The sequence below is a fragment of the Limanda limanda genome, chromosome 5, assembly GCF_963576545.1.
Source record: "Limanda limanda chromosome 5, fLimLim1.1, whole genome shotgun sequence".
NCBI lineage: Eukaryota > Metazoa > Chordata > Actinopteri > Pleuronectiformes > Pleuronectidae > Limanda > Limanda limanda.
In genome coordinates, this window is record NC_083640.1 from 27,601,310 (window position 1) to 27,615,689 (window position 14,380).

At 41.0% G+C, this 14,380-nt stretch overlaps 1 protein-coding gene across 1 annotated transcript in view; it reads right to left on the reverse strand.

The window, feature by feature from the left end:
• tncb (tenascin Cb) overlaps nucleotides 1-9,831 on the reverse strand; it is a 40,815-nt gene extending 30,984 nt beyond the window's left edge. Inside the window, exons 1-5 of the mRNA XM_061071970.1 lie at nucleotides 9,342-9,831; nucleotides 6,898-8,118; nucleotides 4,908-5,171; nucleotides 4,703-4,818; nucleotides 4,024-4,177 (exon numbers count right to left, since the gene is read on the reverse strand). Of these exons, the coding sequence (XP_060927953.1) occupies nucleotides 4,024-4,177; nucleotides 4,703-4,818; nucleotides 4,908-5,171; nucleotides 6,898-8,118; nucleotides 9,342-9,825 (2,239 nt within the window). The 5' untranslated portion in view covers nucleotides 9,826-9,831. The remainder of the gene's footprint in view (nucleotides 1-4,023; nucleotides 4,178-4,702; nucleotides 4,819-4,907; nucleotides 5,172-6,897; nucleotides 8,119-9,341) is intronic.
• Nucleotides 9,832-14,380: the final 4,549 nt, after the last annotated feature.

The following is a 14,380-nucleotide window of genomic DNA, read 5'->3' on the forward strand; positions in this document are numbered from 1 at the left end:
CAAATCCCACAGTACACGCCGCAGGCTGGTGTAATGGGGGACAATAAGAGAGTAACAGACATCTCTGAACCTCATAACCCACCTGACACGTGCACGTACATATTTGTATGTATGAGTGAATACATGCGTTTATTGCAGGCATACAAAATATTCATCCTGTTTGACGCTTCTTGTCTTAAAAGTACATATATGAAAATGGTTTCCTATAAGAAAAACCTTGTTCATTCTGTATAGTGAGAAGAACAGTCGATACCTCATATTGTAGGATGCATACTTTATTCTTACTGTATAATTAGTAGAGTAAAATATGAAGTACAGTCATACACTAAATAACAGCCCACATACGTTATTCGTATTGTGTAATGTTGCAGTTTCCCTCATACACAAACCTAGTTTTTATGTGTCTGAGCCGATACAATAGACACATGTACTGTGTATTGCCATGTCCTAAAGTCAAGAAATGTGTTAATGTAGTAGTAGGTGAGCTCGGCTACACTGAAAAAACAAACGTGCCTCTCTCATGTGCACTAATATGAAAGGCTTTTAAAGCAGCATAATTTAAATTATTATAATGACATTATGAAAAATAAGTTCAGACTGTAATGTGTCTTTCCTGGTACTCTTTAAATGTTTTATCTTCCAAAGGCAACAGTGTAATTATTATCCATAATGTTCTTGAGCCACTATTGTTACTCCCTTACTCTCCATTAGTACCCAATTATATTATAATCAATTACTCATTACACATTACTGATTGAACATCATTTCCTTGATCCTCCACATACTTGTGCATTCCATGCATGTACAGTGATTGTATTATCTCATTATCTTGTATAAGTGTCGGGTGTTTGACCTCATCCAGGATTAAAAACAAATTGTAACATTTTTTGTATTGCAGTATTCTAACCTCAGTACTTCAACAGAAGTGATCACTCCCTTTGACAGCATTAACAAGGCCATAAAATGTGAACGTCACAGCTTCTTCAGTTATGACCTGTGAGGAGCTGCCTGTGAGGATCTGGCTGAACAAGTAAAAAATAGGCTTTGAGACTCTATAAAGACGGGAGAGGGCACAGGAGCATAAGGAGGCAGCTGAACATAAATACAGTGGCATCACTGGCATCACTGGTTAAGACATCATCAAAAATGACACTACACACAAATAAGTATTCACACCATCTTAAAAAAAAAAAAAAAGCCTCTGACTTGGTGAAATGATACGTGACGAAACTAGTGTTTCACTACAATGAAAGTTATTTCAAGTGAAGTGGGCTATTGGTTCTTATATAGGGGCCGTTCAGTGCAGTGTTAACTAAGTATTTCTGTTTATTGAATTAATTTACCAAATTATTTGACTTTTTGTAATAAGAAATATAATAGTATTCAAGGGAATGGAAATGGAATTACTTAAGATGGGAAGCAACTAAATCAGTACTCAAATTATGTGTTTTTATAAATGGTATTGTCTATGATTTACCGTAAAAAATCCTAAAATCCAATGAAATATGGTGATCTAACGTTACTTATTATGTATCAACATACATTCATTTTTTTACTAGTTATTCTCTGACTGGATTTTGATCAAATGAGAGTTTTAACTTGTCAAACTAGCAGCTATCTACTGCAGCGCAATTGAAAGAAATCTTCAAAAAGACATTTACATGTACTTTTCTTACAGAAAAGTCATCTCCACATTATTCAACCAATATAAGGGATAACATAAAATATTTAAGGTGTATGGGACATTTTCCTTAGAATGCTGAACAGTAAGTGCTACTCAAGAGTAAGATTTAACCACCACACATAATAACTACAGAACGTACATTAAATGTGGTCCTAAACTCCAGAAGTCACATAGGGAAATGAAAATAACACCACCATAATGTGTCCAACACTTTGTTATGAGTTTATAAGAAAAATGCTGATATGACAGGCCTCTTGTGCTATTTCAACACATCCCTCTGTTCATTCTGGCACAGTGCAGACCATTCTCATACTATAAATAAGCAAAGAAGTGGCCTGACCTACTGCTGGAAAGAGCTGCCATGTATTAAATGTAGTGTTGAATATATGGTGAACATAGCTGCGCTTGTTGGATGTGCTTTGTGGAAACAGAAGAGTCCCAGGGGTAATAGCCAGCACAGTTAGAGTAAAGGTTTAAGTTTCAGCCAGCCACAGAGCCCTTTTTAAAGAAAATACACATTTAACAGCCCCCCCCCCCCCAGTCAAGAGACAGAAGAATTGCTTGGTGGTTGGTAGGTGAAGTCACAAACTCAACACCATTTTCTCTTTTCATATCGATCCCAAGCCCCAAGTTTCTCGGACTGTTACAATCCATTGGGCTTTATTGCCTGATAGAGCTGTGGAGATAGCTCATAACTTGCCAATTGGGCTTAAAATCAATATCTCTTTCCACTACCCCGACTAAATCACAACAATGCAGTGAAATCTAATGAGCTAATCTCTCAGGTTTGACATTTCAGGCTGTTTACAGTACTCTGCTGGGAGCTGCAAGACTGATAGGCCAGATGGAGAATTCAATGAACCTGCTCAAGGTATGAAGGTGACAACCTGTTTTTGCATTTGTGGTTGACAGCTGCAAGTGACACTTTATTACACAATAACCTCCATTTCGGGTAAATCCATTCTCAATCTACAGCTCTGGGTGTCTGAAAGTTTAGGTTTATTATCCTGAAAACCTGCTTTTTATACAAAATCAAGGTCAAAATTAAACTTTCCTGATTTATAATATCAAATAAAATTTTGCTGTTCTATCATCCACAAGTGATAGATTTGGATGGATTTATCTTTACATTATGTCTGTGTACACAGGGACCATTGTGTATGTTATAAAGAGCAAATAATTTATCCAGAATGTGATGGACCATCAGTCATAGATATACTGGACCATTTATTCACAGAGCTGCGTTCACATCTGTCCCACTGTCCCACCAAGTGTTCAGCGCATGACAGGGGTTAATGATACAAATTTGACTTTTTAGTCCTAACAGTTATATTGACTATGAGGGAGTGTGTCTGTTGGCTGCTCCAATACTCTTAGCCCTTTGCTGCTTGTTGAGAAGTAAAGTAGAAAATCAGGGTTATGCTGAGTTATCACCAGCTGACAACAAAAGAGACTTTGTAGTGGTCAAGTTTCAAAACTGAGCTCTGACCAAGATGCCAAAAAACAGTCAAGTCTTCAATTGTCCACCATTATTAGTCTGAAGATGAGTTTCATCCGTACAGTAGAAACTTGAAAAGCTTCATGTCATTATTACCTATAGATAGGTTTTCACCCTTGTTGGTTTGGTGGTTATTGTTTTTAACCAGCAAAGTGACAGATGACACTGAACAGACTTAAATGAAACTGGGCAGATGGATGGAACACAGGTCAAGAAACAACCCATTCAATGTTGGCGTGGATCAGGACTAGGGGTGGATCCAATAATTTACTATTACTCTCTTCAAAATTGTGAGATGTGTGTTTTTGAAATTTTTTTCAATTTCCAAGAGAAAAGTTAACGTATATTGTAAAAAACAGGTATATTTAGAAGACTGATAATTATATGAGGTTTTGACCGGGCACTGTTTGGCCTAGGGTGGAGATATGTACTCTATTTAATTTCATTCTACTTCATAATGTACTTTGTTATATCAATACATCCTATTTTCTAAATCTGTAAGTTTAAAACCTTTTTGTTATAGTTTATTTGCTTAGTAAATTGAACATATACAGTGAGCATTGAAGTGAATGAGGTAATGTTCTTAGACATTTGGACCCCAATATACAGTACATCAAAACAGGTGGATGAAAATGCACCTATTTTGGGGAACTAATGTCAATTTTCTGTCTCTGTTTCAGGTTCCTCATGGAATTTCAAAAAAAAGAAATGCTTCAAAGGGTTAAGTCAGACAACCCTTTCCAAACTAAGTAAATGTTCACCCTTCTGGAATAAAACCATCCCAGTAAGTCTGAAACAATAGACTGATAAGCCAGTTAGCAGCGTGAATGTGTACACTTACTTGTGATGACGTTCTTGGAGGCAGGCGGTCCACGCTTGTTGTTCTTCACCACCTCCAGTTTGACCTCGTACTCCTGGCCAGGGCCCAGGCCTGACTGCTCAAAGGTGGTCTCTGGACGGCCAAGGGAGTTAAGAATCTCACCATCCTCCTCTTTCTGCCAGCACCAAAACACACCAGTCATCAACCACTTCAAAGACTAGTCCTGGCATAATGTGAGGAATAGGGGGGTGATCTAAATCATACATAATGGCGCTCTGGGTGGCGTTTTGGACTTAAGAGTTGACAGGGTATTCACTTTAACAGAGCGTGGCTTTGAGCAGATTCCAGGAGCACTGTTTGAAGAGGTTTCTATGAGCACTTAAAAAGGAAAATAAAGCATTAAACAAAGTAACATTTTCTATGTGTTGCATGGGGTCACTGGAGCTGTCAGAACATGCTAACACGGCTGTGTTCGCATCCTGTCTTGGTTAAACCATTTTCCACAGGATTATCACCCTGATCCTCATGTACGCACATTAGGGAAATAGTGAATCTGAAGATGCAAGTCTGCGGTGGTCCATATATGGTAACTTTTTACCATAGGAAAATGTGGATAATGACAGCGTATGTAGTAGGCTCTAGAGTTCAGCCACCTCCAGGAATACAGAAGCTCCATAACATGATGAATGGCGGGACTCACTGTATTCCTGAAGATGATGTTCCATCCGTCGAAGGGAATGTCCAGTGGGTCCCACTGTACCTCCACTGACGACTCCCGAACTGACTTGAACTTGAGCCCTTCAGGCTCAGGCAGATCTGAGAGGAATAAGGCAAAATGATTATCCACAACTCATCTATTCTAATACATTGAATTATGTAAATTGCCACAGAGGGGAATCACATACGTGTGGCCACCCTTGCACTGACAGGAACACTCCTCTTGTTGCTAAGAACAGCAAAGACACTGATCAGGTACTCAATGCCAGGTTCGAGCTCTCGAATGGTGGCCAATTTCTGATCCCCAGGCACACGCATGTCTAGCTCCAGGCCTCCTGCTGCTGTGGGCACGTAGGTGATCAGGTACTCGGTAACACGCATCTCATTTTCCCAGGACAGGTCCAGTGTCTCAGGGGTGACCTCTATCACTTGTAGGTCCTTGGGTGGTGAGACTGTGGGGAAACACCATAAGGTAAGTTAAATGTATTGAACATCAAAAACATTTTTACTGCACTGTCAGAAATCTCGAAATAGGAAGATGAGCCCAACTCAACTCAACTTTCGTTAATTCGAACTGGGGATTCGTACAGAAATTTAACATTTAAACTCTTGAACCATGTTCCTAGATACAAAGTTGAATGACATACAACAGATATCATACTGAATACATGAATAAAATGTTTTCACAGACAATTCCATACATTACTTGATTTACGAGCTGTAGCACAGTCTGAAATATTTGAACATTTATGACTGTTCTTGGGGTAGATTTTCCCCTCTAGCCTGAACAAGGGCAGTTTTCCAATCAGCAGTTTGCAATACCACAGTATTTTCCATATGATTTGGCAGAAAGTAGCTGAGCAATCGAAACCAAGCCCCTTCACTGTATATTAAGTTGTATAGATCAGAACTTGTTGGCCAACATTTGACATTAAATTCTAACATTTTCCAATCATATGGAGAAATAGTGATATTATGTGTACTGTCAAGTAAAAGTAAAAATGTTCTTACTTTATATTTTCCAATGGGAGAAAAATTATACATGAATTAAACTAAGATGGCCTTGTCAGATGCCCAAAGGTCGTTTTTTCTGGCAGAAGATAAATTAGATATGAAACCCAGTTCACATTATTAGATTCCTATCAAATTGAGTTTCTCCCAAAAAGTATTACATTTTATGTAATGTTAAATGGAGTCAATTTTATTACCTCTGATGTTAAAAAACCTCACTATAGGAATTCCTAAATATGCAAACATAAAATACAGAAACTTTCTAGAGGAACTCTGAAAAATTTATCTGAATGTCATATCCCATCTCATGTCTACACAGGAGGCATTTCGGGTGCTTTTTTCAGTGGACTCAATACTGTGACTCAATGCATCCTGAGACACAAACAGTCTGTCCTGGTTTCAAAGCACTTACAGTACCTACACACAAAGTACAGACTCACCATTTAGCAAGTGCACATGGGGGCTCAGACACAGAGTAGTGAAGCTGCTGCTGCTCTGCTAATGTTCTGCTCATGCTACACCTCCTGTGTTGGCACATTCCTTGTATGTGTATAACCTGGCATATGCTTATAGCTGTGTCTAGGGTGTCTATGTTGTTTGACCTAAAAGCTTCAATTATGGGTATTTCTATATACACATTGGGTGAAATACTGTGTAATGTGAAAAGGATGATTCAGCAATTTCACTGACTGACTGTTTAGTTCACCTCAGCAGCAGGTAACTGTTTTCAGCTAAACTTACTGTACACTACTTGTCTGTACTAGATGGCAGACAGATGAAAGTTAGCAACCAGCTCATGAACATAGTGAAGTAAATAGCAGCTAGAGCCATTGTGGTGAAGACCAAAACCAACCTAAAAGGAGAGTGAATATTGAATTTTGATTCAGAAGGTCTAAGACAAAAAAATCAATAGTATGAATAAATTCATTACTATTACACTTACAAATAAGCTTCATCAATTTTGCAGGATAATGACATATTGAACATGTAATTCTTAGCTTGATGCATATCTTTGTCCCAGAATGATTGCTAAAGATTTAAAAGCATGTATTGACTTGGAAAATCTGACTTTTGTGACACCTATTCCCGTGAGTAATAGATTATATGAATTCCATTAAAACACTTCTATGTAACCATGAAAAAGTAAGTATTAATGGTCTGTCTTACCCTCAGAGCAGTCCTCTCCAATGTAGCCCTCGTCACAGACACAGACTCCGTTCTCACAGCGTCCCTGGTTCTGACAGTCTCCGGTACAGGTCAGTGTGGAGCAGTCCAGTCCAGTGAAACCCTCGTAACACACACAGTTGCCATCCACACAGTAACCTCTTTCAAGACAGTTCTTGGGACATGTCTTCTCACTGCAGTCCTCACCAGCGAAACCTTTATGACAAACGCATTGTCCGTTCACGCAGCGACCACGGTCCAAGCAGTCATTCGGGCAGGTCAGCTCACCACAGTCTTTGCCTTTGAAGCCAGCGAAGCATTGACACTTGCCGTCAATGCATTCTCCACGTCCCATGCAGTCTTTTGGACAGGTCTTAATACTGCAGTCCTCCCCAGAGTATCCCTTGTTACACATGCACTGTCCATCAATGCAACGACCCCGGTCTTGGCAATTGTTGCGGCAGGACAGCTCACTACAGTCCTCACCTTGGTATCCCAAGTCACATGCACATTCTCCATTAATGCACTTTCCCCTGTTGCTACAGTTGTCAGGGCATGAAAGAATGGAGCAATCTTCACCCTCAAATCCTGGATCACAGATGCATTTCCCATTGAAACAATGGCCTCTCTCGTTGCAATTTGCGGGACAAGTGAGCTTTGAGCAGTCTTCTCCACTGTAGCCAGTCTGGCACACACACTCGCCATTCACACATTCACCACGATTGTTACAGTTGCCAGGACAGGTGAGATTGCCGCAGTCTTCCCCAGCGTAGCCCTGGTCACAGTAGCAGGTGCCGTTAATGCAGCGTCCGCGGTCATAGCAGTCATTTGGACAGATGAGTTCGGAGCAGTCGAAGCCCGTCCATGGCTCATCGCAAACACACTCATCCTCTACGCAGCGTCCACGGCCCAGACAGTTGTTAAGGCAGTTGGTCTGGGTGCAGTCCATACCAAGGAAGCCCTCCTCACATAGGCAGGAGCCGTCAATACAGTGGCCGTAGTCACCGCAGTCCAGTAGGCAGAGCTCAATAGCACAGTCATCCCCACCAAAGCCCTCAAAGCATTCACATTTTCCGTCCACACAGCGGCCCTGGTCCTGGCAGTCGTTGGGGCACTCAGGTTCGGTGCAGTTGTGACCCTTCCATCCTGGCTCACAGGTGCAACTGCAAGTGTCAGTGCTCCAGTTACCACGGCCATTACAGTAGGGCTTTGTGGATACTTCACCTTGAGGGAGGTAAAAAGAGGCAAGTGATTACAAAGTATTGTAGTGTGATGAAAAAAAATCATACTAGTATCACACAAGCTCTGGCCTCAGCAATATCACAAAATACTAGGAGCAGTCTTTTCAATCAAACATGAGAATTAGATCTGAATGAGAAACTGAGCATTCAAACTGGGTGAATTCATAATTTAGTTGAGATGTGGAACTTCTTGGTCTACTCCGGCTGCACTTTTCTAGCTTTACTTACAGTACCAGATCAGTTTTTTGGCATGTTTTAACTGTTACTGTCACAGCATTTTCTTATGTATGAAATAAGTTTCTGACTTATTCTACAATTCCAAGAGGTCACTGAAGAGGCGCAGTTCTGTAAAGACCCTTGATAGGGAAAAAAGATTCCCCGCCCATACTGAGGACAGGAATAAAACGGGAGAAGGGTATTATATAAGTCAAGTCTTATGGAACTTAGACACTGTGAAATTAGAATTCGAGTTTTGCCATGGTTTGCAATAAAGCTAAGAGTTATATATTACAGAACATTTTCACAAAAAGTCAGTATCATTATTTCAGGATACCATACAAATTTGATAGTAATTCCACCGTCAATAAACACTCAATTACTTAAAATTGACTGTTATGGATCAATTATCTCAAGGAATTTACCATGTTATTTGCATACTATATAATTAAATGAATGAAAGCCAATAGCTGCATAACAGGTTTGTAGTAAAATCTATTAACTTATGTATGCATAGAAAAAGGGATGGCAGTGGTATACAATACATCCAATTTGTGGTTAATGAGTTAAAGGTTCAGTGTGTAGAAGTTAGTGAAACCTTGTGGTGAAGTTCCATGGCTCAGCTGAATACCCCTCACCTCACCCTTCCCTTCCAAACATGAAAAATAACCTGTGGTGGCCTTGAGATGTCCTAAGATGTACTAGGATTGTACTATATTCAATTTCTACCAATAGATCCTTTTCACCTAAATCTTACACACTGAACCTTTAAAAGATCCATATCCATTACTATGGTCACATAAAAACATTTTTAAATTGTACTGCATTTGTACCTTTTTTAGAAATTAGTATTCATGACCTTTCTATACTCAAACATTATTCACTGGAAGCACTTTAGAAATACATTTCACTTTTGTTGACTGCACGTAAAGTGAACAGTACTGTTGTTAGTAAAGTACAGTACAACAGTGCATACAGTAAAAGTTATACCTGTAACTTGAGCTCCACAGCATCCTGCCCCACTGTTGCACTGCTCCCTCAGACTAGACAGCTCTGACTCAAGCATCTCCAGCCTGTTCAGGATATCCTTGATGTCTGGAAGCTGGTTGTTGCAACCACATGCCTGCTTGGGGATATTAATGCGGTGGGTGAAAACAATCTGATTGTCGCCATCCACAGTATGCTCCATGTGCTCGCTGTTCTGCATGTCCATTGGGTCTGGCTTTTGTTTGAGCTCTGTGCCCACGGGCGAGTCAAGATCCACAGAGCAGAGGGACGTGGTGGGGACGTTGATGTTGTAGACGTGGTTGAACACTACGGGCTGGTCAGGGTGAGGCAGAGTGAGGTTCTCCTGCGTTTTCTTGGGCATCAGAGTCTCTCTGCGGTGGCGGATGACCTTCACCAGGCCGGCCGTGGAAAGCTGAATCAGCAGTGCCACAGTCATGCAGCCTAAAACGAAGCCTTTCATCCACATGATGACACCCTGGCTCCGTGTCTTCTGGTAAGGAAGCAGCTGGAGTGGAGACTAGTCCTTTCAGCTAGCAAATGGGATTCCTGGTCTTGAGTCCTATAATAAGGAAGATTATTTTTTTACTTTTGTTTACTTTGACGGAACATTTCACTGTCACATAGTTTAACCAGGAATTTACATAGAACATATTCCATCACACCTAACACACACACACATCCACAACAGTGATCATAGCTGGATTGAAATATTACAGTATCCCTCTAGAAAGCAATTAACCTTTATCTGTTGCCCCTAACAAAAGACCACTTCCAATCCTGTTGCTGTCTTTGACCTATTTTAGCTCATCTGCTCCCAGTGGAGCAGGGTAGTGGATGACATTGGGGCATTCTTCTCACAATTCCTCTGAGTAGTTAGAGCAGCAATTTCTGCCAGGATGGCTTGTGACCTTGGACCCTCCTTTTTCGAATCATGTTGAGACAGGCTGGCACCAACAACACCTGTAAAGTGGAGAACTTCCTTTGTACTCCACAGTCCAGACCACAGATGTAGCTGACAGACTAATGCCAGCGTACACCATCTGTGTTTGTACAGACCTTTGCGATGCACAAAGTTTCCTGCAACCTGCAAACTGGCAGGTCAGCACTGCTTTCCCATAAGCCACTGGGTTTTCTTTTAGTACTGTAACATGATTCTTATTGCGCTCACCTTCTGAGACATGATTCTTTTAAAAGGTCTGGTGGAAAAAAAATGTGCTGAGGTTGTGGAATAGAAGCAAACCTTCAAACCAGATGTTTTACCTTGCTGTTTGATCTAAGTCTTGAATTAAATATACAGACTGGTTGAAGGTATAAAGTCTGAGACTGTTCCATCTAACATTAGGTGTATTTAGGAAAGACAGGACTGATTCTTCAAGCTTGTTGTTCCTATAATAATCAGATTTCCATTTATTTCAATGCAGAAAGGTGGTGAAAGACATAAACGTCGTTGCCAGTCATTACTGGAACCAAAAGAGAGATTAAGAACATATAGTCCATGCCTGTTTTTTTAAGTGTCTGTCTCAGGCTGAGTTTATGTAATTGCACCTTTTACCACTCCTTGTCAGAGATGCTGACAACGATCATTTCCTACCTCTCATAAAACCAGTGTGTAGCTTGGCAGCTCTAAAGGTTAATAGAAGCTCTTAGCAGCCCACATGAAAATGTCTGTATAAGCAGATATGAAAATGTATGACTGCAGGCAGGCATAGCATATTCCAAACCGGGGTGGAATATGTATGAAGGGGTTTAATTTCCTTCGCCACACCTGACCCAGTCACAGTGATGAGTAAAAACACAGGGCACTCTTGGCGGGGAATGTTGATGTGTACAGGAACAGGGAGGACGTCTGTCAGTCAGCAGGTAATATTCCAGGAAGAGATGCTTGATCACCTCATCCCAACCTGATGTCTGGTTAGGCAGGCAGACAGATGAGCTCAGCTTTGAGGGATCGCACGGTTTCAAGTCCCCCGCCCTCCCACCACCATCATCATCATCATCCCCCCCCGATTTGACAGGAAGGGATGAGCGCCTCCATGATGGCTAGACTGTAAAAGTGCTAATGGGAGTGCTGAGGATCTGGGCCCTCAGGGATCCGAAAGAAACCCCACCCCCCCACGCTCAGCTGCTAACACTCTATGTCACACTGACACAGCCACAAGCATGCACACACACACACACGCACGCACGCACACGCACAAACACACACACATACACACACACACACACACACACACAAACACAGTCACACCACTGTGACCAAGCATCACAAACCAGGGATTAAAACACAAAATAGGCAGAAAATTGCTTTGAGTTGCTGTTAAGGTTTTAGTTTTGGGCGAATGGTTGGCTTTCCCACTTTGAAGGGTGGCTGCTCTCCACATGGACCTCTGAGCGAGGCAACCCCGAGAGACCAAAGCAGGCTTTGTCTGAGAATCTGTGGCGCTGGCAAAACTCTGTTTCACTCAGAGATAAACTAAGAAAAGAAACTTCCACAAAGTCTGAGAAATAATTTGATTTGGCCTTTTCACCCCTGAGCTGCCATCTACTAATCTTTAATGTGAAGTACAACAATCACAATAAGAGAAACTGAGTGTGACCCTGAGAAACGAAGAGCTGATCCATCTGTTTGGACTTCCTTCGTGCCCACCCTGTGGCCCTGGCATTATGCTAATGCGACTGGTTGTTGGCAACACAGACATGGGCTTGATACAGTCTGACTGCTGCTTCTTTGTAATTCCCTCACTTGGTTTTGCTCTATAGTTAGCTTCTCAAACAGCAACAAAGCTTGTTGCCCGTCTTGTGGTCAAATGTGAGCAGAATTTTACCAGAGGGAAAGCTGCTGGTGCAACTGATCCACATTAGCTTGTTCTCAGGACATACAAGGGAGACACTTAAAGCGTTATACCTCACACAGTGAGAGCTGTAAATTCTTCAAAGACCCATTTGGGGTCCATTTTAAAAGTGATTAGGCCTCTCCCTGTCAGAAGGGTTCAGATCATTCTACCGTTTTATTGCTTTAGGATTTAAGTGGGGGAAGGGGTAACAAATCAGACAGCCCACCCTACTAACTTTGACCCTTCCCCTGACATTGAACCCTTGACCTCAACCCTACCAAACCAATAAAATACAATGCACTACTGACTTTATATTCACAAGATAATTAATCAGGCTTAGGATTCTACACATTAACAAGTAACATTTTTTTTTGTGTAATGCTGTATTTTCTCTAGTCATGAAAGTCTCATTAACTAGTATTCAACATCACTAGTAATGCAAATTATGTGTGTAACATACAGCTATGAATGTTTGTCAGTGGTATGCAGAAATCTTAACAAAAGGTGAAACTTCTTCTTGTACAAAGTCCAAAAGAAACAGGGACATCCTGAGAGTCTTTATATAAGTCTTGGCTTCAAACGTCCCTGATATTCCTATTAGTGTAATGTAAAAAACATTGTCTCTCTTAACCAGTTCAAGTAGCAATAACTCCCACCATCCTATCAAGAATTTCCAACATGTCCCTAGCTGTCGTGCTTATTGTTTCCCTGCCATGTTGTGTAAGTCTAAAACCATAATCCTTGAGTAAATCAAGAGAATGTATTTATTTCACACAAAGGAGGACCAAGAGGATCAAGATCAAACCAGTAATAGTAAAACCAGGACAGTCCAGTCAGCACAAATCCCCATAAGCTACTGGATTCCTCCAGTCCAACATGGCATGCAAGGCTCTGTCATGTTATAGTGGTCTATCACTTAGCATTGTACTTGTTTCCAGTTTTGGAAAGTCTGTGTTAAATTGAAATAAATAAAACATGGATGGATGATTACTTCTCCAGTGTTATCTTTTCCTCCTACTGTCTCCTATATTTTGGACAGATTTATTTTCAATTCAGTGGGAGATTGATGAGCCGACCTTCAGACTGGCGAGAATTGCATATATCTTATGCAGGAGTCAGAATCTCTTTCAAATTCAGCCAGGACCCTAATGCCGGCAAACTGAGCCATAACTGGAGTTCACCTAAATGCAGAGACGCTAGCAAGTGGCAAGTCAAACAACAGAAAACCGTCACTCAGCAAGAGTTCAGTGGCATATATTTGTACAGATTTGATAAAATTAAGAAACAAAAGGCCATTAATTGGGCAAGTGTCTCCAGCCAAGTGTTCATGTAAAAGTGGACCAACATGGTGAGGAAGTCTTCTGAAATGGAAAGAAAGATTTGCGAACAGTCAGCAGTGTGAACAGACACCGCATCATCTGTCTGAAAACAAACAAACTGAATAATGAAGCAGTGTGCCCCACTTGGGGTGTAAAAGCTGTAAATATTCAATGACCACAACTACAACTCAAGTCCCAGAACTGTATGTTAAACAGGTCTGATAGGATTCTCAGTCTCCCTTTTCAATTCTGAAAAATTTATCAAGCTTCCCTAGTTTTGTAGGTCGCCCATGACAAAAACTCAGCTTGCCTTCTTTGGTACAGAATCTAAATCTGGGTCGCTGCTATAAGGACTGAATGGAGGGTTATTGTCTGGGGCTCTTTTCACCTTGAGATACTGTCACATTGTAACAGGGGGAAATGTTTAGGAAATGGGCCTTAGTCACGGACACTCACTTCCACATCCAGAATCATGAAATAAGGTTATATTTCTACCTTAAAGAGTGATCTCATAACTCAGAGAGCCACATATCCACTGGTACTGCAATCTGTTGATAAAGTTTTATATTATAATCGACTTGCCTGCAAGGTGAAAGAAACCTCACACATACAGTGTGTCCTGAGCTAAAGCAGGTGAATATTGATTTGTATTGTGTATTTCCACCAAGGTCAGAGAGATAGCGAGTTGCTGAGGACAGCACTATGGCTGTGAGTTATAATCATCAAACACAGGAATGAATTTCCGGGAAAAGGCACAGCTTGAGTTTACTGCTCGATGCATGATCAATGGTGCAGTTGTTGCCGCTTCTGAGAAAAGGGTTTTCAAATTTTATCACCTCATTCTGCTGAAGACACACGCCATTTTTCT